General features: G+C 33.0%; 3 protein-coding genes across 9 annotated transcripts in view; 1 reads left to right on the top strand and 2 right to left on the bottom strand.

Annotated features, from left to right (window-relative positions):
• Positions 1–12,676, bottom strand: part of LOC128208080 (HEAT repeat-containing protein 5B-like) — a 47,207-nt gene extending 34,531 nt beyond the window's left edge. For 2 of the 3 annotated variants that reach the window (XM_052911411.1, XM_052911413.1), the window contains exon 1: positions 8,323–8,615. The gene's annotated coding sequence lies outside the window, so the exon portion shown is untranslated. Of the gene's footprint in view, positions 1–8,322; positions 8,616–12,580 lie in introns of those variants that run through there. The other variant, XM_052911412.1, reaches the window with a different exon arrangement.
• A 253-nt stretch (positions 12,677–12,929) lies between these two features.
• On the top strand, positions 12,930–16,336 carry LOC128209041 (protein SPATA45 homolog). Its single transcript, XM_052912855.1, has 2 exons — positions 12,930–13,271; positions 15,225–16,336. Exons 1-2 carry the CDS (start codon positions 13,028–13,030, stop codon positions 15,245–15,247), a joined length of 267 nt encoding a protein of 88 aa, XP_052768815.1. The 5' UTR covers positions 12,930–13,027; the 3' UTR covers positions 15,248–16,336.
• A 1,158-nt stretch (positions 16,337–17,494) lies between these two features.
• Positions 17,495–24,205, bottom strand: part of LOC128208755 (protein PALS1-like) — a 44,944-nt gene continuing 38,233 nt past the window's right edge. For 3 of the 5 annotated variants that reach the window (XM_052912311.1, XM_052912313.1, XM_052912314.1), the window contains 4 exons: positions 23,357–23,518; positions 22,621–22,847; positions 21,622–21,735; positions 17,495–20,936 (listed from right to left, as the gene is read on the bottom strand). In XM_052912311.1, coding sequence (XP_052768271.1) covers positions 20,760–20,936; positions 21,622–21,735; positions 22,621–22,847; positions 23,357–23,518 — 680 coding nt within the window. In that variant the 3' untranslated portion in view covers positions 17,495–20,759. The remainder of the gene's footprint in view (positions 20,937–21,621; positions 21,736–22,620; positions 22,848–23,356; positions 23,519–24,205) is intronic. The other 2 variants (XM_052912312.1, XM_052912315.1) reach the window with 1 other exon arrangement.

Genomic DNA, 24,205 nt, shown 5'->3' with positions numbered 1-24,205 from the left:
GGAAGGAGTTGATAATTAGATACACTAGTCAGGAGAAATACTTCTTATAAGTCCACTATTCAAGGAAAATTTATAGCATATGGTATTAATAATAAGTCTTTCAGACTTTATTAGAAACATGTATAAAAATGATGTGTTCAAAATTTATTATACATTTAAAAGTATAATGACGCATACTTTTTTAAGTGTATTCATTTACAATTTAAGAGTTTGGAAACAATTTTAACATAAACAATATGTTAAATATGCTAATTTTTTGAATCCTAGATCTTGTTCAATTTAATATACATTATGATTAGTGTTGTTGTTTTTTAACTGCCATTATAATAATCAAATGAAGGCACTTTAATGTAAACAGCTTCAGCACAAACATGAATACAATTAAAACTTTCTGACCTGATTTCCAACATTTATAAACACCAGACTTCATCCCAGATTACATAACATAAAAAAACTTCAGCTCAGAAACCAGACCCCTGATAGCCTATTTACCTTTCTGAAATCTGGAAACAGTTAAGATGCTGCACAATTGTTCATTTTGTGAGTCATATCTCTGACAGAAAAGTGAAATTGACTCCTTTTACAGCATTAAATTGCTGAAAATTCAATAGAGAAGTGAAATTAACCATTTCAACAGCCTTTAATTTGCTGAAATTTGCCTTTCTACAAAAAATGTAGGATTAAAATATGTGAGCATCTACTGTGAATTGAAACCCCCCAAAATAAACCTTCACAAAAATCAAGACCTTACAGAATTCTTCAAAATTCTCAAGAACTATGCCGGAAGAGTGAAGGTAATTGTGCAGACAATTGCCAACATGTGCAACCATCCAAGTTCTGAGGAAAGTTGAGAGCTTCCAGAAAACTGCAAACAGACTGAACAAACAACTTGTCTGATTCCTCCATCCATAAATCTTCTCTTTGATAGATTTCAGACAACCTTTGATTAGTTTTGGAATTTGCTTTAACACCATGTACCAGAGCTGGTATATATATAAACAGCCGCTTATGGGTCTTTGGCGATTTTTGTTTTGGCGACTCTAACGGCCATATATCCCACTTGTTGTTTTCCTAGCCAAGATTGACAGATCTCTGCACTAAGTATATTGAGCGCAATGATGATGCTTTGTTGACAGATCAATATGAATTTGAATTTCATGAAGCACCTAAGTGTAATAAGAGAAAGGTATTAGCTAAAATAATATATGTGTAACTTTTGTGGTTTTATTTGACAATGCAGTGTTAAAAATTGGGGTGTTACAATTGAAAAATATATTTTACATTGGTACAAATCAGCTGACATGTGCCGTTTAGGGAACAAAATGAAAATCCAAATGTTGAAAATAAATAAATCCCTATACGCTAGTGATGAAACGATTATTGAGTACAATCGATAAATCGTCGCTGACAATGCTATGTCGGCGACAATCGATAGTGGTTGTCCAAAATCACGTCGCTAATGTTACTTCCGGTAACTTCGTATTTTTTAGTTTTACAGTAAAGTCGAGTAAATGTAAATTTTTCTTTCAGTTTTATTCTCGTTGAGTTCATTTAAACAAGAGATGTCAAATGCGGTCTTTCCTGTAAATACCGGGGATCCCAGCTTGATGCATTCAGTTTTTGAAACCATTTTTGGTTTGTAATTAACTAAATTACTTTTTTTGTTGAATGTTTTATGAAATTAAGATGTTCTTATGAAATGATAAATTTAACAGGTTCACAAAAAATTAATATGCATTTACATGGATAAATTATTAAGATAACTTACATGTTTCAGTGTGCATCATTTTGCAGTATAATGTGCAATTATTAAGTATGTGTTGTGTTGTAATGTTCTTTTTCGTTTAGTTAAAAGACAAAAAGGTGTTATGAAAATTGACTTTCTGTTGTAAAACGTATGTCTATAGCATCACACGAACTGAATCCCGGTTTAACCATTTAAATGCTCGTAATACTATGTATAAATAATGTATTCCTTACTTATATAATGAATTTTCGATTATTGTCCGATGGTTAATCGAAATGCTTGGTCCGATTCAATTCGATTATCGATAGCAAATGGGGTCCGATTTTCAAACACTACTATACGCGCATTATTGTGGCTAGTACCAGTGTGTGCCATAGAGCCTGCTTGCAATGGACCAGAGTTCATCCCTCAACAAGTCTCCACATGACAAAATTTGAATATGAATAGATATTATTGATTCGTCTGAATTTAGATGTCCTCACAGGGATACTGAAGAATGTTTCGTAATCTGCTGTATATGCAAGGTTTAAAACAGTAGTCTTAAATATGTACAAGGTGGGTCCCATGTTACAACACCTTCTTTTAGATTGCTGATAATACTAAATAGAGATAAACAAGAAGAAATTGATTATTTCATTTCTTTATATTATTAAGTGAAAAATTCCAGCTTCTGTATTTTCCCATTATCATCTTCTCCTTCTATCTGCTGAAGCATCTTAAATTACTGTACATACCATACAAAGAAAGGTGGTAAGATTAACATCTCTGAGCCAACAGGTCAAAACTTGGTCATGAATATACTGGGTATATGTATTACATATTTGTTTCATTTAGGGATAGGATGCAATCTTATGAACTGGTATCCATTGATTTTTGTACCTTTCAGACAGTGCAACAGTTCATCTTTTTCAACCGAAATGATGTATGGGCTTGACATTTACTTTTGGTACAAAATAGAACTTTTCTTATCCAAAAGTGCAACAATATCATTCTAAAATAGCATTTCAGCCATTCCCGCAGTAACTTGTGGTTTAACATAAAATAGATTTTTTCTTAAGTTTGTATATAAAATATTTATGACCAATTTGATATGATGACAAATACAACTGATGGTCATATTTTCTTGATGTTGAAAATGTTAAAACACAGTAAATTTCAACAGCTGTGAAATTTATAACTGAAATTTTCCAGCAAATTACCAAGGCTCTCACACTTGAACTTCTTGAGTAAGTGCCAAATCATGCTTCAAGACTCTTATCTTAAGTATGTAGAAATCTGCATTGCACATTACTTTATCGTTAGTTTCACTTTCAAAAGACATAAACAAGCCCCCTTGCAGACAGAAAAACATGTCATGCAAATTTACCACCTGGTAGGAAACATTTCCCCGGAATCGCGATAGCACCCATGCTGCATTCAGATATTAACAGTGAAATATGCTTGTACATACCATAACTTGTTTAACACCATATAAGTGCTGAATACCAATGCACCATAAATGGGTACAAAAGCTCGTCCAATCTGTCAGTTGGTCAAGGGGCATAACTTGACAGTTATTTAAGCTTGATCGAGTGATGGGCCTGGTTTCAGTCTGTTTAATTTGAGATTGAGATGAAGAATTACAGGAGGTTGCTGCATCCTGCACTTTTTAGCACCACCTTTCAGTCCTCACCATGTGCACCCTTCCACCTTCTTAGATTTGAATGGTTAAGATAATCAGATAATTTCAATGTTATGTTTCAAAGACTACTATAGGATTAAAACTACATACAGACCTAACTTATGAAGTTGAAACTACTTAAATTAACACATTACTAGCATGTTTTTGTCGTTTAGTTTTTCACAGCCAGAACACACAAGTGCCTTTTTCTCCCTTCGCTCCCTGTCCTTTTTCTGCATTATCCTGCCCTTTTAAAACCCTGGCTAGAACCCTTATAAATGTAAGTGTGATTTTGTTAAAGTCATCATTATGTACTAAGTTTCATGAAAATTTTGAGTTATTCCCAAGAGTTAAAGCTAATGTGCATGGGGCTGCTGTTAATGACAACATCAGTATACACTATGACAATATCTCAACGGTTTGTAGAAAATCAAACATTCTTCAAAAATCAAACAAGTCAAACTCCACTTTGTTTACCCAATACAGAAGGGCAAAAGTTCATAATGATGAATTTCCATGACCATAGATAATAAACGACTAATTACCAGCTCTATAGTGCTGATCAAACATTTCTTGGAAACTCAGCTTGAAGGTTTATTCTAGGGAATATAGTTCATCTGCCCGTTAGATAGTAAACAATATCTCCAGATATCAAGCCCCAGGTTTATACAAGTTCATGGAAGTTATTATAATGACAAGATCTTGTTAATTACCTTCAAATATCTCAAGATAGAAGACATGGTTAATATTCTTAAAAATGGAATAACTGAAATGGTATCAAAGACATTTTCATGTTGAAAAAAAGTAAAAGATATCTTCAACTATATATAAGAAAATAAGAGGTAGGATATTTGATATGAAGTTAACTTTACTAGACCATAAAAACAAGAGTTGTCATAAGACAGCGCGCTCAACTTCGCCGCTTTGACTTAGAAGTGATAGAAGTGAATACAATAACAATGTAATATTACCAAGTTTGGTCTATTTATGTCAAACCTAACTAAAATTATTCAATACATAAGGTGACTTTGATGCTGCCCTCCCACCACCTGAAAAATGACGCAAGTTATTCAAATAACTTGATTTCCCATTATGAAAATGTGGTAAAGAATATACAAATATGCCTTTTAAAAGAAATTCAAATAAAATTTAAAAAATAATAATAATAATAAAAATTCAAGGGCCATATAGTATAGCCCTCCTTGTTTTCCCTTGGTAAAAAAACTGGTTAAGAATGTAAAAATGTGCCTGTCAAAAGAATTTAAAAAAATAAAAAAATTCAAGGGACATAATTTGTATTTAGGGTTAAAATGGAGTTATGTGTCTTGTTGTAAGATGGTCGTAAATAATTTTGAATTTTATTAAGTGCATTGAATGAAAGGTATAGAAGTTTGTTTTTATTAAAATCCCAACTTGTCCTTAACTTTTACTTGCCTTAAACTTTAACCTAAGTCAATCAGGTGCCATAACTTGTATTAAGGATATGGAGTTATGTAACCTCTTTGGGTGATGGTCCTGAACAATTGTGTGAAGTATTAAGTCAATTGAATGAAGGGTATAGAAGTTATTAACAAGAGATGTTTGTCAAACATTATGCCCCCCTGAGCGCCATGTTGTCAGGATTATATGGACAATTGAATGAAATATGCATGGACCGAAATAACAGCTGATTTGTGGCCGTTAAGGCAGTTTTAAGATTATGACCATTAAAGTGTGAGGATAGAGTGTGTTATGACCATGACCTTTGACTCTATGAACTCAAAATCCAGAGTCATCAGCAGGTCACCAGAAACCTAAATGTCAAGTTTGAGGGCCATGGGTGCAGGCATTGTCAAGTTATCACACAGACAAGTTTTTTTCGTTCAAGGTCACTGTGACCTTGACCTTTGACCCAATGACCCCTTAAATCATAAGGGGTCATCTACAAGTCAGATACAACTCCAAGTCAAGTTTGAAGGCCATGGGTTCAGGCATTGTTGAGTTATCACTCGGACAACCTTTTACCATTCAAGATCACTGTGACCTTGACCTTTGGCTCTATGAATCCTAAAATCAATAAGGGTGATCTACTGATCAGGCTTAACATCCATGTCAAGTTTAATGATCATAGGTTCAGGCATTGTTGAGATATCAGTGGGAGAAGATTTGTTAATTTTTTTGCATTAAAGGTTACTGTGACATTGACATTAAACCTTGACCTTTGACCCCTAAAATCAATAGGGGTCATCTACTGGTCAGGCCCAACCTCCATGTCAAGTTTGAGTTATCACTCGGACAACCTTTTATCATTGAAGGTCACTGTGACCTTGACCTTTGGCCCAATGACCCCTAAAATCAATAGGGACCATCTTCTGGCCAGGCCCAACCTCCAAGTCAAGTTTGAGGGCCATGGGTGCAGGCATTGTCGAGTTATCACTCGGACAACCTTTTACCATTCAAGGTGACTGTGACCTTGACCTTTGGCCAGATGACCCCCAAAAACAAAAGGGGTCATGTACTGGTCAGGCCCAATTCCAAGTCAAGTTTGAGGGCCATGGGTGCAGGCATTGTCAAGTTATCACAAGAAAAACCTTTAACCATTCAAGGTGACTGTGACCTTGACCTTTGGCTCGATTACCCCCAAAAACAATAGGGGTCTTCTTCTGGTCTGGCCCAACCTCCAATTCAATTATGAGGGCCATGGGTGCAGGCATTGTCGAATTATCACTCGGACAACCTTTTACCATTCAAGGTGACTGTGACCTTGACCTTTGGCCCGATGACCCCCAAAAACAATAGGGGTCATCTACTGGTCAGGCCCAACCTCCAATTCAATTATGAGGGCCATGGGTGCAGGCATTGTTGAGTTATCACTCGGACACCCTTTTACCATTCAAGGTCACTGTGAACTTGACCTTTGACCCGATGAGCCCCAAAAACAATAGGGGTCAGCTACTGGTCAGGCCCAACCTCCAAGTCAAGTTTGAGGGCCATGGGTGCAGGCATTGTCAAGTTATCACTCGGACGACCTTTTACCATTCAAGGTCACTGTGACCTTGACCTTCGGCCTGATGACCCCCCAAAACAAAAGGGGTCATCTACTGGTCAGGCCCAACCTCCATGTCAAGTTTGAGGGCCATGGGTGCAGGCATTGTTGAGTTATCACTCGGACAAGCTTTAAAATTATTTTACCATTAAAGGTCACAGTGACCTTGACCTTTGACCCGATGACCCCCAAAATCAATAGGGGTCATCTACTGATCAGGCCCAACCTTCATGTGAAGTTTGATGACCATACGTCCAGGAATTGTTGAGTTATCACTCGGACAAGCTTTGGTCTACCGACGGACGGACGGACCGACCTGCCCTAAAACTTTAACCTAAGTTTCATAGTCAATCAGGGGCCATAATCTGTGTAAAGAATAATATGGAGTTATCTAGCCTCATCATGTGATGGCCCTGAACAACTGTGTGAAGTATAAACTCAATTGAATGAAAGGTATTGGGTTTATAAGTGAAAATCCCAACTTGCCCTAAAACTTTAACCGGACGCGGACGCTGGGGCGAGTAGTAGAGCCCACCTATTCTTCGAATAGTCGAGCTAATAATGTTTCCAGAATTTTGTAATTCTGTATGTCTACCCACAAGCCCTGCACTGGTAATTTTCTTTATGGGCTTGCTCAAGTTCTGGGTTTTATACAGCAGAGCTTGTCCAACTAGAAATGTGTCCATAGGACACGGATGCCCCCACTTCGGTTTTTTGTCACAGAAAATAAGCCATAATGATTTTTGAAGTATTTTTGGCAAAAAAGGGCCGTAACTCCTAAATGACTAAAGCGATTTCCATGACTATCGAACTTGATCAAGATATTATGGTCACAAACATGTGTTTAAAGTTTGGTGAGGATTGGACAAACAGTTTTCAAGAATTAGATCGGAAACAATCTTCGGGACGTATTTTTCAAGTCTTTTTTTGCAAATAAAGGGCCGTAACTCCTAAATGACAAAAGCGATTTCCATGGCTATCGAACTTGATCAAGATATTATGGTCACAATCATGTATGTAAAGTTTGGTGAGGATTGGACACATACTTTTCAAGAATTAGATTGGAAACATATATTTTTGAAGTATTTTTGGCAAAAAAGGGCCGTAACTCCTAAATGACTAAAGCGATTTCCATGACTATCGAACTTGATCAAGATATTATGGTCACAAACATGTGTTTAAAGTTTGGTGAGGATTGGACAAACGGTTTTCAAGAATTAGATCGGAAACAATCTTCGGGACGTACGTACGGACAAGGGCAACCCTATATGCCGCCACTTTGTGGGGGCATAAAAATGTAATGCCAGGCAGAAGAACAGGCTTGTTCATCTAAAACACTATTAAATTTCGATGACTGGTAGAGGAAGCTAATGCATTTAAAATGATGATCTTTTGAAGACAAAAAGACTGGATTTACCATAATTGATATTCAAGAACAACCAGATAATGAGTTTCCACCTTCTGGACAAGTATGTTTGACCCCCCATGGATGATGAGTAACATAACAGCACACTGCTTGCTAGTATGTTATTGTATAATTTGAAGCAATTTAAATTACAACATTTCTCGACAGTATGATGAAAAGTATTGTAAACAGAAGCACAAAAATATTGAACTGTGTAAAAATGTTTTTAGGAACATATTTTCACCATGCATCATAAAACAATAATGCATGCAGGTTTTTGTGAAGTGTACAAAAAACATGTAATAAATGACAAATTCTTCCTTAAACTTTTAAAATTGGTAAAATTTGTCATTTATTACGTGTTTCCGGTGTGGATGGAGAAATTCGGCAAGCCTCATTACTGGCTCCATTTGGTCAGTCGGATTTTTCCCATAGCACCAGAAACATAATTATGAAAGATACATACAATATGATACTCAACTTACCTCAAATTAAGCCACTCAATCCAGTTTATACTTGAATAATCACAAATATATCACAGACACAGTTCAAATAATAAAAATTATCACATACATAAACACAAAAATATCCAAAATTTATTTTATATCTCCAGCAGTATTTTCTATATACACTACAACTTCAACCACAACTACAAGCAGACTAATCTCAATATTCACTGACTTCTGAATCACATATCCATTTCGTAACAAGCCACTAGCCTGCAACGGGAGTGAATCCCAATATACAACAATATTCCCCAAATGTTATAGATACAGCTACCAGCAGTGGCATTGTTGTTGCACTAACAAATGAGCTCACATGCCTAACTGAAACCTGGAATGCAGAAATTGGCAGCTACCATTCATACATGCAGCTTACTTAAACACCTTAACTTGTTATCTTAGTAGTTATGGAAAATACTGTTCTGTAGCTAATGTTAATTATATTAGCCTATTAAACTGATGACATTACACAACTATGTCTTGCCATTGTTTTTTAATTCCTTGATTAGCTAAGAACAATTGTATTTTTATGAGAAGAAAAGATTTGAACACCAGGGACTTCGTCCATTTTCTATTTGAGATATTCGCTACCCAAAACACTGTCTAGAATTAAGTGAAAAAAATGGGGTCAACTATATATATTAAAAAAATGTGTGCGCTTCTTTATTTAGTAGCAACATACATAAAAAGAAAACTCAAACAGTGTCTGTTAACATAGCATAGTTGACTGTATAACACCTATTAATAGCAAACAGCTCAACTCACCCCCGGTTTATACAAAAATGGGCTGTCTTAGCTCTACCGTAAGTGGACAACAAAGGAAGTGCAAAAACAAAGGAAGTGCAAAACAGGAATCATATTTGTGATTCATCTTATTACACTATACACAATCTTCATTTCTAGTGAAAGGATGTTTTCTTCCTATAAAAGATCCTTTTAATATGACATCAGGAGCAAATTGTAAAATCTTAAATGGTTAAAGTTTTGGTTTGGTCAAAGTTGTCCAAAATGTTTAATCAATGGTCAATATTTCTACAATAAAAACAAATACTACTAATGGTAACCTATCAAATAATTTCTTGAGAAAACTAGACAAATGATTACCTCAGCAGGACAACATAAATTTTCAAAGTTTTATACAATTGGCTGTGGCAGTTAAAAAAAAGTAATGATATTACATAATAATTATATACATTCTTTCTTTAAATTGACCAAACAGTTGAAATTTACCTGCTTCTAGTAAAGAAAGCTTAGTAAGAACAAAATTTAGTATGTTACATAACAAATTCTTAATTTAAATTTAATAGTATCATTTTTATTTTTTCATCATTGTGACATAATTCAAATATTTTTGAAGGTATTTGACCAAAATAAATTGGTCTTATAACCTTCCTCCACTCAGAATTTAGGTCACTTGCAGACTTGTCCATTTAGAATCAGTGGTCAGAGTTTGCAAATACCGTAGTTCTTACTGGTGAATACTTTTAAATCATTTATTTTTTGTATGATATCTGAGAATGTTTCCTTTGTATTCGTCTAAACTTTAACTTCCATTTTGTAACAGTAACATTTAGGCAGAACTAGCATGCAGGTAGTCTTTGTCATCGTCAACATTGGGCGACTATTCAATAGTGATTTTGTCCTAATCGATAACTGATATATTATATATACATTTATTTTGTTTTGATTCAATAAATCAATTTTTGATAAATAAAAACAGACTATTAGGAAATGAATAAGTTATTTGTAGCTAAAAAATAATGAAGCTAACATGCAGAGTTAAGTATTTGTACAACCATGAAAATAATTGATTGTTAATTGAACATCAATCAGTCTCAATCTCTGATAAGTGAAAGTAAAAATTGGTCCAATTCCCATTGGCCAACGTTACACAACGTATAATATATATGTTGAAAACAATCACAACAATTGACTTTATCTGCCATAACGATAATTCTACTTTGAAAAACCTTTTTCCTATTTTTTGTTGACACAAAGAATATGGTCTCCATCTTGAAATGCTGATGCATAATACAGAAAACGGCTAGTGACTATTAATTTAATCCCTAAATGATAAACAATAGACAATGATACAAAAGTGACAAAGATATCAAACATCAAGCATTTTAAGCAGACACACCATGAATAATGACAGACTCTTCCAAATAAAATTGTGCAAAACTGCACAATATTAGAACACTAAAGTCCAGTTCTCCAGCCTGAATTTAAAAAGGCCCCCATGTATAATAATACATAAAATCTATGAGCCACACTGTGCAATTGTGGGCCTTCAGACATAATTATTACAAAAGAAATAATCGTTAATAATAAAAGCCAGAAATACTGAATTTTTCAATATGTTTAAATTTCTTCCAAACTTCTTTAAAAGTGTTGTCATTGGTTTTCACGGCCAGCTCATTTTTTGTCAGGACTAATAGCGATTGCATTCATTACATGTCTATTTCAAACAGACAAAGTGTTTAGTGTTTAAAAATACTTATATGAATCATCAAACTTAAGTTTCATAAAGATATTATATGATAACTTTGCATGTAATTTCAATAATGTACTTTAGTTAAGATGTGAGTGGTGTGAAATTTAGTGTACAAAAAGGTCAATGCATGGTCTTACTTTTTGTAAATAAGTATCTTGCACAATTTGAGAGATATCATCAGGAGATTTTAAGTATTGGCTTTTGCTTCCAAAGATGTCATTTAGGTGAAACACTTAAAAAAACACATCATGCAATGCAGCTCATATTGATAAAGTTATTAGAAGTGACTTGAGATCAAAATGTTAATATTTAATACTATTTTATTTAGCTCAAGTAAATCATCATCTAGTAGTTAGAGCATTAAGTTTAGAGACACTGATATTAAAGCTCTGTGTCCTCCTATTTACTTATTGAAGAGAAGTTTAAATTTTAGCTGTTTGTAATTGTTTAACTGATTTAAATGTTTAAACAAAAAAGAATTAATTATGTTTTTAAAACTACTATATAAGTATCTATCATGTGTTTCTGGTAAGGATAGAAAAATCCGACCCGAGGGCACGTGCGTAAGCTGGTATCGAGGCTTGCCAAGTTACCGGCCATGCAGTGTGCCCTCGGGTCGGATTTTTCGATCCGGACCGGAAAAACATGATTGATATTTTTTCTTGCATACCTAAAATTTTGAATTTGTGAAAAAATTGACTTAAAAAGCGCACAATTGTACATTTCACCAAAAAGCGTGTGCGACGTTGTTTACTGATGTCATAAAATGCAGTAATTTTAAATCTCTATTGACATCAAATAGTTCCTCTAAAAATCACGCTTTCACAATAATTTATTTTCAATTTTAATTATAGTATTGCATACTTACATTTTTGATTGCGCTTTATTGAAATTGCATAATATACTTTTTATAAAACAAACAATAAAAGAAATAAGAAGTGGCGCGTTGTTGCGCATGACTCATCTTACATGGGGGGTGTAAGACGAGTTTTTCCAGCACTGGTCACATGACTGAAAAAACAAGTCCGGTATGCTAGAAAGGATCATTCCATATGGTTTTGCTGATTTTAGTGTCGTAGCTATTTGAAAAGTTAGCACTCAATTTTGATATAGGCGTAGTATACGAGCCTTAAAAGATAAATTGCTAAACTGGGCCAGTTGGTGTCTGCATTTATCTGCACTTAACTGCCCATGAGTGTAAATCTATAAATGTGGTATATACCTCAATATTAAATGGAAATCAAATCAATGAAACATACACTCTGCCTATTAGATACAGGCTATCTTCCATTTTTATTTACATTCAGAAATTCTTTTGACATGATTACAAAATGAAAGAAAATGATCAGAATACATATGATCTGCACTTTTATCAGGGCAATATATATCAGCCCAATTCACAAAGCAAGAGGAAAAAAGCTCTTCTAAGATGAAACGGGCAGGGTATTATGAAATTGAAAAGGCAGTTCACAAAAAATGGGCTAGCTGAAGCGCTGAGATCACACTAGTAAGGAGAAGAGAGACTAGTGCACTCCCTCACTGTCCATACGCTCTTACTCGTACTACACAACATAGAAGATTAACTGTTGTGTTGCTTTGATCTGTGATATTATTTACCCCACCCACACAGTCCGACAAAATGTTGCCCAACGCGATTGAATTTGAACGAATTGATATTAACACAATGCGGAACCATGCAATAAGGACCACATGTTCAACAACAATAAAATGTATAACGTTACTTACTGTCATAAACATTAATAAAACACAAAAATAAATAAAAAGAATCTGTCAAATCCCTGTGACGTAAACCTGTAAAACATCGTACCGTATGTGTTAAACGGTTAAACTGCACTAAATATCAATTTTATAACGTTATGTCAATTCGACAAGGTTTTAGTCCCTTTTCTTTTAGGTATTAGTCCGCGAACTATTTGCAGACATTTATGTCTGTATATTTTAACATTTGACCATCATTTCAAGAACAAAATTTTTTAAATACATACTGTTTAATGATCTTATGATCAAAACAGAACTACAGTGAACTTTACAATTGCATTATGAGAAAAGGAAATCGTAGCAACAGCGGAAGAACACTGTATCATTTTGTGTTGTTGGGTCAAAGGAAAACACGGAAGTGGCCAAGAATACTAAAATATTGTCGATTATTTAATAAATACTAACAAATCTAACATGTCAGGAGAGCGCCAACCACTTTCACCAGCTGAAGCAAGAGAACTAGGTGAGCAGAGGGAGTCTTGGTGTGCGGTGGAGATGAAAAAAGAACAAAGCTGGTGTCGGAAAGAGCGAAAACATTCAGATGAAATTTTGGGAAGCACTGCCTTTGACATTCATAGACCAGAATTCGAACCCAGATGTACATTTCAAGTCAATGCCCCAACACATCGAGAACGGAAGCACTTCAGTGATAAACAATGTACGTATAAAATATATGTTTATTTTTAAGACATTTGGAATTATCTTTATTTTATTCTTATTTAGAGTAAATACCTGGTTTGCTAAGTGTTATGCTGGACATAAAGTGTTCTGGTGAATATAGGTTTTAGTTTGAATTACCTTAATATTGTAAGAACAATGCTAGGAAATCCATATCTGTTTATATATTAACATCAAATCACATTTATTACAGCACATTTAAAATGATTTGTGTGAGTATATTATAGTACACAGAATATATCTAGACAAAATAACCTTGTTTATACATACTCTGAATATTTGTACATTGCAGCATAGTAAAAATAAAATAATGATTTTGCTTTTTTATTATTATTTAACACCACATGCATGTCAGTTGTCATCTGTAGACCATCAGCTTTAAGTTATTCATATTGATTATATCTTATACTGCATTTCATTATAAGACATTATTTGCTGCTGGTATTTGTTCAGTTATTTTTTTATTGAACTCAATGACATGAAGATGTAAATATATCTATATTCATTTTAATTTTTCTCACACCAGCTACAGCATGTAAGTTTGTATTCCATGTAGAATGAGTCTCATGATTGCTTTTTATGTTGTTTTGATGAAGTTTTTAGGTTTTTATGATCATAATGTAATTGGTCATTTCAATTGTACATACATTATCAGTGCTTTCATAACATGTACGCTTTACTAGTTCAGTTGATTAACAGTCTGCATTTATGTTTTTTTAATTGTTAGTCAGGAGTCATACAGACTTTCATTCTTGTCAAATATAATGTAAATTTTGGAAAACAAATAATGTCCGAGATCAAGGACAAAACAAATTTAATTCACATGAGACATATTTTCATAATGAAAATTAGTAGTGTTCACAATTTAATTCGGCTTCATGCATGTAGTCATTTTGCTTTACTCAGAAACTTTCAAAACTAGTTCTGTTAGTCTCGTACTCTCAGACTATGTGACTGTTGTTGTTTTTATGCAAACTGGAATTATGCATTGACTTACACAGAAACAAACAAATGCTTACTAGTATTGCAAGTGTTTCATTTGTTAATAATAATAGTCTTATAATAATTAGAACAAGCAATGCTTTTAGAGCTTTTTCCAAATTGAATATTTTATATAGCAGAGTTTGCTGACAATTTTTTATGCCAAGTACCAAGAATTCGGACTTGTTTGTTCAATTGTCTTAACTTGATTACTGTATTCTCTTTTTTAAATTATTTTACCAGTTTGCTTGTTTGGTTATTATAATATATAAAATCTTTTTTTTACTTTAATTTATAACATAATACATAAAGCTTTTTCTGTATTATTAAACCTGCAAAGACAGTTGTAATTTGTTGGTAATCTCTTATTGATATTAATTTGTATGCATAATAATATTTTGTTTCTTTAGTTCCATAACAATTTTGTACCAACCCAGAAACTCTTAAGTTCTATTCCAATGTTTTTGGCCAGAATGTCATACTAAAAGATATTGATAATTAATACAATTCTATTATCTTCCTCTTTAAACATCATGTAATACATTTGATACAATATTTCTAGTGTTTTAAGCATAAAGAGTAAAGGGGTTCTTCGCAGATTTTGTGTTGGCAATCAATTTTTTTATAATATTTGAATTGGAATTATTTCTCTTACTTTCATGAATAAACACCAAAACTCTGCTAGCTTATACTCATTTGAACAAAGATTTTTAAAGCCAAGCATATGATTATTCTATTTTAAAAGTGTAAGTAACCCTTTTTGGCAAAGTAGAACATGTTCTGCCACTTTTTATAATGAATATTATCAATAGAGCTCTATTTGAAAGTAAGAAGATGTTTTATCATATAATCAAGCATTATGATAACATTAAAAAAGTGAATGAATCCCTTAAAGATGTTTCTGAATAATTACATGTTGTTAATGTTCATGTTGTATGTATTTTTGTTTCAGTTCATAGCCAGATTAACATCTAAAGAGCGCCTTTAACAACATCAGATGCCAGACAACTTGACCAAAAATGGAAACAGAGATCAAGAAAAAACAGAAAGAAACTTCATTTCATCAAAAAAAGGGAGATGAAAGCTACATTTCATATTTATAAATTCATTTTTAAGAATAAAATGACAAACATCTAATAATAGTATTCCATGGTGTATTTTCAAAAAATGTTGAGCATAAATGTTTTAATTACCTATCAAGTACATCTTCTTTGAAAGTTTTAATTGATCATTTAAACATCACTTAAAGACATGTGTATTTATTTACCACAATGTTGTCCGGTATTTTTTATACTCTAACTTTTGCATAATCTAAGATATAATTCTTTTCACATGTAAGAATGGTCAAACCTCTTTGGTTTCTGCTTTGGATTGCATGAACATGTTCAATGAATTCTTTACTAATGATTTTGTGCTTGTTAATTAAGATCAAACATTTAGAAGTCTAAATTTAAGGTTCTTTTTTTAATCCAAATTGTGATATCAATTTTGCTGATATAAGGGTTGTCAGTATTTATATACTTCAAATAACTTTTGATACCATGTATGATTATTCTTAGAACCTATAGAACCTCACATTGTATGACTCATTTTAAACATTTAATATGAAGATTATGATTTACAATTTAACATTTATTATTTCCTAAAGAAAAGGGTTTTGAATGTTTTAATTGCGAAGAAGGACAGATATGATATAGGATTTATTTACCCCTATATTTGGTGATAAGTTACACAATTCTTGCTCAGTGCCCTTGTACCTTTCAGTATTATCTTGTCATAATAACAAACTATATTGTTTTAACCAAGTATTATCATCACATAATATGCATTATATTTATAATACTGTTCCTAATGTACTAAAAATGTTTGTTGGCTCGTCAACAAATAGTTAAAAAAATACATTTATTTATTTTGTATTTATTCTCAGTATTATATTAAATGTATATTAACAATTGAAATGCAATGCTATCTCAGTATTATTGAATTGTTAACGAGACAAAATTATTTACGACACTACCATATGTTATTATTATATTATCCAAAAAGAATGTAATAAATTTCTAAATGAAAGATTTCTTATGTTAACTGAGATTTGTCCAAGTCTATTGAACTCATATAATGTAAAGCACCACTTGAAGAGTTGTCCCACATACACTCTATGCCCTTTAATCTTCAAAGGTAAAGGTCATGCTTGGTGGTCGCTTTATAATGACTGCATGGCAACATGTTTAAAATTTCCTACTGTTACGGCATTTTTATTTTTGTATCTCTGGTTACAATTTCAGACCATTTATACCAAATCAAGGGCCGTATTTATAAAAAGACCAAGTAAAATGTAAAAACTGCAGCTGCACAACACTTAAGTGAAGTGTAGGTGCACTACATTTGGAGCTTCATGTGACACAATTTTTAGCACGGAAAGAGTGGTGTGACTCTACCGAGTGCTTCTCTTATTGTTTAGCCCAAACATCTAAGGGTATAATAACTAGCTTCTCTTATCGTTTAGCCCAAACATCTAAGGGTATAATAACTAGCTTCTCTTATCGTTTAGCCCAAACATCTAAGTGTATAATAACTAGCTTCTCTTATCGTTTAGCCCAAACATCTAAGGGTATAATAACTAGCTTCTCTTATCGTTTAGCCCAAACATCTAAGGGTATAATAACTAGCTTCTCTTATCGTTTAGCCCAAACATCTAAGGGTATAATAACTAGCTTCTCTTATCGTTTAGCCCAAACATCTAAGGGTATAATAACTAGCTTCTCTTATCGTTTAGCCCAAACATCTAAGGGTATAATAACTAGCTTCTCTTATCGTTTAGCCCAAACATCTAAGGGTATAATAACTAGCTTCTCTTATCGTTTAGCCCAAACAACTAAGGGTATAATAACTACTACTGTCCCTGAGTACATCAAATGATTATAGGAGCCATATTTTATATCTCCTGAATAATTGTGGGACCATTAAAAAATAAGCTCTGCTACCATGCACATAACAACAAAATCTGGATTGATTTCCTAGACATATACTTCATACATTATGCCATTTTTTCAAAATATTGTGTTTCTTTATGTTGAGGTTTGCTAGACATAGTTATGCAACTTTGACCGAGAGATCATTGACAAAGATGTCACGTTACTAATTCAGCAACAGGCTTATCACACAATGGTGAGCGAACACTTTTTTCGTTAAATGACACATTGAAATAAAACAACAGAAATATGTCCCTTAAGATTTATTTGTTCCATAATAACATTTAAAGTAATAAGTTGATATTTTAATAGCTGTACAGATATTCTCTATAAATTTACATATTTATCTGTGTTATATAAAATGAAATAATCGAATACATTACATATAAAATGAAATATAAATGATATGTAATATGAATATAATATGTATAATAACACAAAATTATATGCACAACACTGATCAAATAGTTTGAAGACAAAACTATATTTACAACCAAAAGTTAACATAGGCCTATATAAGAGCTTTTGTGCTCAAAATGTACTGGACATGTCAGAATAGGTATATAATATGAAAAATGTTATATACAGATTCAAACTTTCTGTAAACTAGTAACAATCATAAACTGATGTGAAAAATGAGTCTTAGAAATGAGTTAAGCATTAAAATAAAAAAGATAACTGTAATACTCAACAATATACATTTGTTTAAGTGCAAAAATGGAAACAAAACTGGCCTATAAAATAAGTTATATGATATTTAAACTTACCGTTATGTACATTTGTAAAAAGCCATATCTGGGGCTGTATTCAACAAACTTAATATAATTATCCTTAGACATGCCTTAGTGATTCTGTTCAGTTTATTGGTCACTATAACTCTTAAGTTGGTTATTGAATAAGGCTCCAGCATGTCAACAGTACATGTAACAAGAAATTTAATTTTCTTAAAACTAACAAACTAACATAAGACTGGCTGAGTGTGGTTTGATCCTATTTCTATGACAACAATTCAGGTAATCTTTTAAAATTTAGTTGCTGAAAAACTGCACTATTGGAAGACTTAACAGCACTACATGTAAATACTCTTAAGAAACTGAAAAATCAGTTCCTATACAATGCAGCAAACAAATGTGACATAGTCATCAATAATGAGTCCTGCGGAGGAAAAAGGCAATCTCAATTCGTGCAAGTTATTGCGCCTTATAAGCCTCGAAGCATAAAATAATTTATCTATTTTACACATTGTAACCAGTTTGTTTTGTAAACCTATCAACTGGTTAAATGTCATTTTTTGTTGTCACTGTGAATACCTCAACAGGGAACATTTTTGCAGACAAGGTCATACATAATATATTGCCATTATCTGATAACTGATAAAGCCCTTTACACATTAAGACAACCAGACAAGGACGAAAGCGTCGACATTTACAGCAGTTTGATATTTATTGCACCTGTGTATTGTTACCCAAATGACATTTATTATTATTTATTCAAATTATATCAAAACATTTTCCAGCTAGTTATGAATAACTTTACACAGTCAATGGTTCTTGCATTGCCTTTTTCCACCCAAAATATTAATTTGTTTGCCTTCCCTTTTCATGATATTTTGTTCAATAGAATCCCAACCCAGAATATCATAGACTTTAAAATACCGTATGTCATAATTAATATCCTATTCTCTAAAAGCAACATGTATTATACAAATGTTAAAGAACATATTTGTTTGCGCTACAAGTATTTGTGGTAACAAATATATTGCGTTGAAATAAAAGCTGGTTTTAGTCTTAAAATATGTTGCAAAATTAATATAACTTATCATATCGGTAATGGCACTCAATGTAAACATACACACTTTGTCACAAAAGAAACATTCAACAGAATTTACAGGAATGTACAATGGAGCATAAAGTGAATAAATCTTTTAAATGATCTGATATTAATGTAACATACAAATATATATCATGCTTGTTAACAAAATGAATACATTTTCTGTACACATGTGGTGTGTATTATTTTACATTCAACAGTTTCATATTTCAATAATGAATATATACTTTCAAAACCAGATTTTTTTATATTTTTGTTCAATATCAGTATATATGTCAAAAATCACTAATATGGTTTTGATATTGCCTTTTCAAAATAAACCCATAATTATAGCACCAAACATTCATACTTGGTGATATAATTGTACCATTCTCATAAAAGATAATTTAGTATCACATCACTTAGAACCCACCAAACTTGATGCACAATAAATTGGTCAATACATTTAATGAAATGCACCAATCTTTGGGACAAGGCCAGTAGCTATTTGAGGGCTTGGTGGAAGAGAGACATAACTTCTATTGTTTCTTTACAGAGTTATATCCATTTTGCACTGGTTTCTTAACTTTAAATATCAACTTTAATCATCCATGTTACTATACTAAAAGCTGAGCCTTTGGCGAAAAATTCATTAAATGAATAAAGCAGTATTTTCGAAGATGTTTGTTAAATATAATGATGACTAGCTTGGATAAAGTATTTTCAGAAAGAAATCACAATGAGTAAAACATGTTTTGAAATAAACCCTAGTTCTCCACTCACAACATATAAGGCACTTTTGTTAGTTGAGGTTCTCATTACAGCAGAAGTAGTGTCACTAACATTTTCTATATCTATATATACAGTTGTGTTAACCCTATCATTACCACGATTATGATTCACAATCTGATTAAAACAAATAAAACTTCTATAGGTTAATACTGAATAACTGGTTATGAGCACAAATTTTCCAGTCTGCTTAATTACATATCATGTTTGCAAAATGTCAATTGGTACATATACATTGAAATAATTTCTTTAAATTAAATCATTGAGACAATCTAAAGAATCCATAATTTGATTAATGTTGTTATAGATGTACAGCTACGATGACTCAAGTATACCTCAAGTTAACGTATAATTAGTGGTACAGTAGGTTTAATCCAATTCTATAATTTTATCTACACCAAGAATTTCTTAATTGTTCCATATTGTTCATTCTTAGCATAATCATTTTATGAAACTCTTGAAATGACTCTTATACAAAATTTCCAAGAAACATCCAAGAATAGCATAAATTTCTTGTATGTATTTTTCTGGCTTATTTTAACATGTTTCTATAGTGTTGCGCATTCAGTTTCCATCTGCATATGGTTTTCACCTGCAGATTCTGCTCTGCATTTAACAGTTTTACTTGCTTCAGATAATCTGCATGATGCAGTCATCTGCATGTTATATTTATCTGCATTTAGAACACATCTGCAGTGCAAAACAACTGCACATTTAGTCACAAACATTCAGGAATCATCTGCCGAAACTGTAGTTGATTCGACCTGTACATCAGATGAACACCAGTTTGATTGTCAGATTCATGTACAGAATTTTGAAGATAAACTGCTACAGAGAGTAACTGTACTGTAAAACAATCCACTGTCAAGTTGGCGGACCACCTGCACTTTGCTGTATGTGAACAAATCCACCTGCACTCAGCGAGTCCATTCAACAGGTACCCATTGTGGTTCCACCTCAATTCTGTTGATTTCAGTTACAAGTTCATCAAATGCTTTGTCCATATCTTGGTTAACCAGAATGTAGTCAAACATGTGACCAAATTTGTCCTCCATCTCTCGGGCTCGTTCGATAATGTCGCGAAGATCATCATCCTAAAAAAATAATAATTTGTAAAAAACATACTTAGACTGATTCTATTTCCCATAGTAAAGGCAAATGTATAATTTTATGATGTGAGCCATATAACTGATTGTTTAAAGTAGATGCAAGAAGAACAGTATTGTGGGCAAATTCAATAGTGAAACAAACAGAAAACTGTCATGTCATGGAGACAGCTGAACAAAATCATAAAGCAGCAGAACAAATGAACTGGTAATACTTCAAATGCCATGAGTCAGTGGTACAAGTGTATAGAGTGGATTTTCTTGTAAAACACCCCTGCCATCAGGCACAGTACTTTGTTTAACAGATTTAAACAATTTACATTTCATGAGTGCAGGTCAATGTTGTGGCCTCCTAATGAAATAATTACGTTATAAATTGTTTAACCCTCTGCCCTGATACATTATCTTTATATCTACTCGCCTAATTTGTTCAGACCACCACATACAATGTTAATGTTTTAAAAGAAACAAGCCATGTAGAATGGAAGATCTTATCAATTAATTATCTATGTATAAGGTTGAGGCCGAAACATTGAATACAGCAGTTGCATACTTTGGTATGTGTGTATCCCTCTACACAGAACAAAGTTGTATGATAAGCTGGGAACAAGAACTCTTGTTAAGGAACAAGAACTCTTGTTAACAAGTTGATCACTCTACACAAGTTGCCTACCTTGACATTGGTAAGCCCCAGACGATGGTGAATTAGTCGCAGTTTCTCGATGTTTGAAGGATAGACAAATATCACATATGGCTTCAGGTCTGTCTCGTACAGCATGTATAAAGCCTGAAAGTTTCACAAAATGTAGTACATTCGCTTCAATAAGCATTAAAAACTTGAAAAAACTATGAAGAGATGAAGTCTGAAGAACCATTTAAGAATGTACTTTAAATGTTTCAGTGGTTGGAATGGGCATAAGCCAGCAAGCCCTGAACTGGTAGAATGTAATTATAGAGCTTGTTAAAAAAATGCTCAGCACTTTATCAAAAAATCTAATTTTGATGACTGCTGGCTAAAATTATTAACCCCTTATAGCAAATAAAAAGCCAGATCTATCAATTTTCATGAAAGTTATATCTTTTTTAAAGTCTTAAAGGGTTGATCTTCAGAAGTTTAATTGTTTAGTCTACATGCTTGGTAAACACAGATTTGACATTTTGGGCAAACAAAAAAATCTGTATTTTCCACTGGTACATGATTACTCATCATTCTATTAACTGATTGTTTTCATCATTCTGACTTTATAACACTTTACCCTTTAATGTATTTAAATTTGTTTTCAAAGATTGTTTTTCTCTATTTCACAAATAAAGCCTTTGTGTTTGTAAATGCTAGAGGGTTCATTGGGTCTAGACAGGTTCTGATTTAATCATTCTAAAAGCAGCTGATGAAAAGTTCCATTTAGTCATAACTTGGTTTTATTGAATGGGTTATACAGCAGGTTAAGCATGCAAATATCATGTAGAGAGACGATCACACCAACACTTTAATAGATAGATATTAACTTTTGGCCTTATTAAACAATTTATTTGGCAGCTGGTCTTTGCCTGGCTAATGCCATTTTTTTTGGTTCAGTAAAGCAAAAATGAACAATAATAACTTCAATTAGAATTCATTATTAATTAGGCTTCAAACTTGATACAACACTGAATATAAATAGATGAGACTTACGCTTACCTCAGGGTCCGTATTGAGAACACATATCTTCCCACTACTGATGACTTGTCGCACTGCGTCCACACTTGTACCATACAGACTACGCTCAAATTCCCCGTGCTCGATAAACTTTCCTGCATGTATATCATTCTGAAACTCGGCACGGGAAACAAAATGATAGTCTTTCCCGTCCAGTTCTGGCTCTTCTGCAGCACCAGGCACCTTCATTGTACGACTGGTGTCTGAAATTATCAAGATTTTTCTTTCAGATATATTTAGTTTTGCAAGCATTTGAAATACAATAAGATTTATTTTTTTAATCATTTTTTCTGGTGAATCTTGATCATAAAATATTCACTGTTACATATCTTTTTTCCTTTTTCCGCGTTTTGTAACTATCTAGTACCTGCAAGCAATAGTGCACTGCCAGCATTTTCATTCAAATGTCTCCTTAAGATAAATACCATATTGCCTATGAAATTCAGTCAGTTTTTTTTTTTCAATTATCTTCCACTGACTACAATTGAGCAGTCAAGCAATCTTTGCATCTACTCTAAAAGATTTGCAAATTTATTTTAGCTAATCAGTTGAATTTATATATATTTATCTAATGCCTGTGCTTTTATTCACTTTCAAATTATAATCCTATAATTGGTCACTGGTCAACTTAATATTTTAGTGACACATTGAACTGAAGAATCTTGTTCAAGTTTTCCACGATTTATAAAACTCCCAACATATATAATCTTACGTGGGACAGCAGCAGCAAATCTTTCAAAGTCGGACTCCATGAGCCTCTGTCGCAGTTCCTGCCGTCCTACATTTGGTGGACCAATGAGAACTATGGGGCGCCGCCTGTTGGGTTCTGGGTAATATTGCGCAACCTCAAGATATGATAGGGCTTCTTCTTGATCTGAAAACCGAGAGTAAGTCATAACTTTGATGTATTCAACATTAATACTCCATTATAATTAGGGATGGAAGCGAATATCCGAGTATCCGGATATCCGGATATCACGCAAGTATTCGGATACCAAAATGGGTATTCGAATTTTCGTTAAGAATTAAAATTTCAATGAAATAGCTTAGCAGAGACATAGCAATTGTTATGAAACTTTTCAGATGAAATATTTAAGGTGATCAACAGTGTCTGTCGCGAAGCGGGTATGTGTCACAAATCGTCTGCTAAGGGTGTTTGCACAAGGCGTGATATTGTGTCCTTGTGCAGCACCCTGTGAAGCTCTATGACCTTGTTTGCAATGACAAGTGTTGTTTTATGATCTCAGATGTGCTTAATTGTCACTAATTGGCACTAGTTGATATTAAACGGATTGATCATTAATCCATGTATAGTTTAAATTGATAAATAAAAAAGTACACGCATGTAAATAAAGAAAAATCAGATTGTCTTTTTGTCTTCTTATCTTTTCCGCAATTATATCCTTCATTACAAAACACCGCAGAAATTGTAGGTATTGCATTAAATCAAACAATGTAATGAAATAAAATTACAATCGACTATCAAATAATCAAAGCGTCATTTAACATGAAACTTGCTGATAAATAACAAACTCGAAAGCACGTGGCAGTAACCAAGCAA

The sequence above is a fragment of the Mya arenaria genome, chromosome 11 (genome assembly GCF_026914265.1).
Source record: "Mya arenaria isolate MELC-2E11 chromosome 11, ASM2691426v1".
Taxonomy (NCBI): Eukaryota; Metazoa; Mollusca; class Bivalvia; order Myida; family Myidae; genus Mya; species Mya arenaria.
Note: the sequence above shows the minus strand (reverse complement) of the source record. Positions and strands in the feature narration are given on the sequence as shown.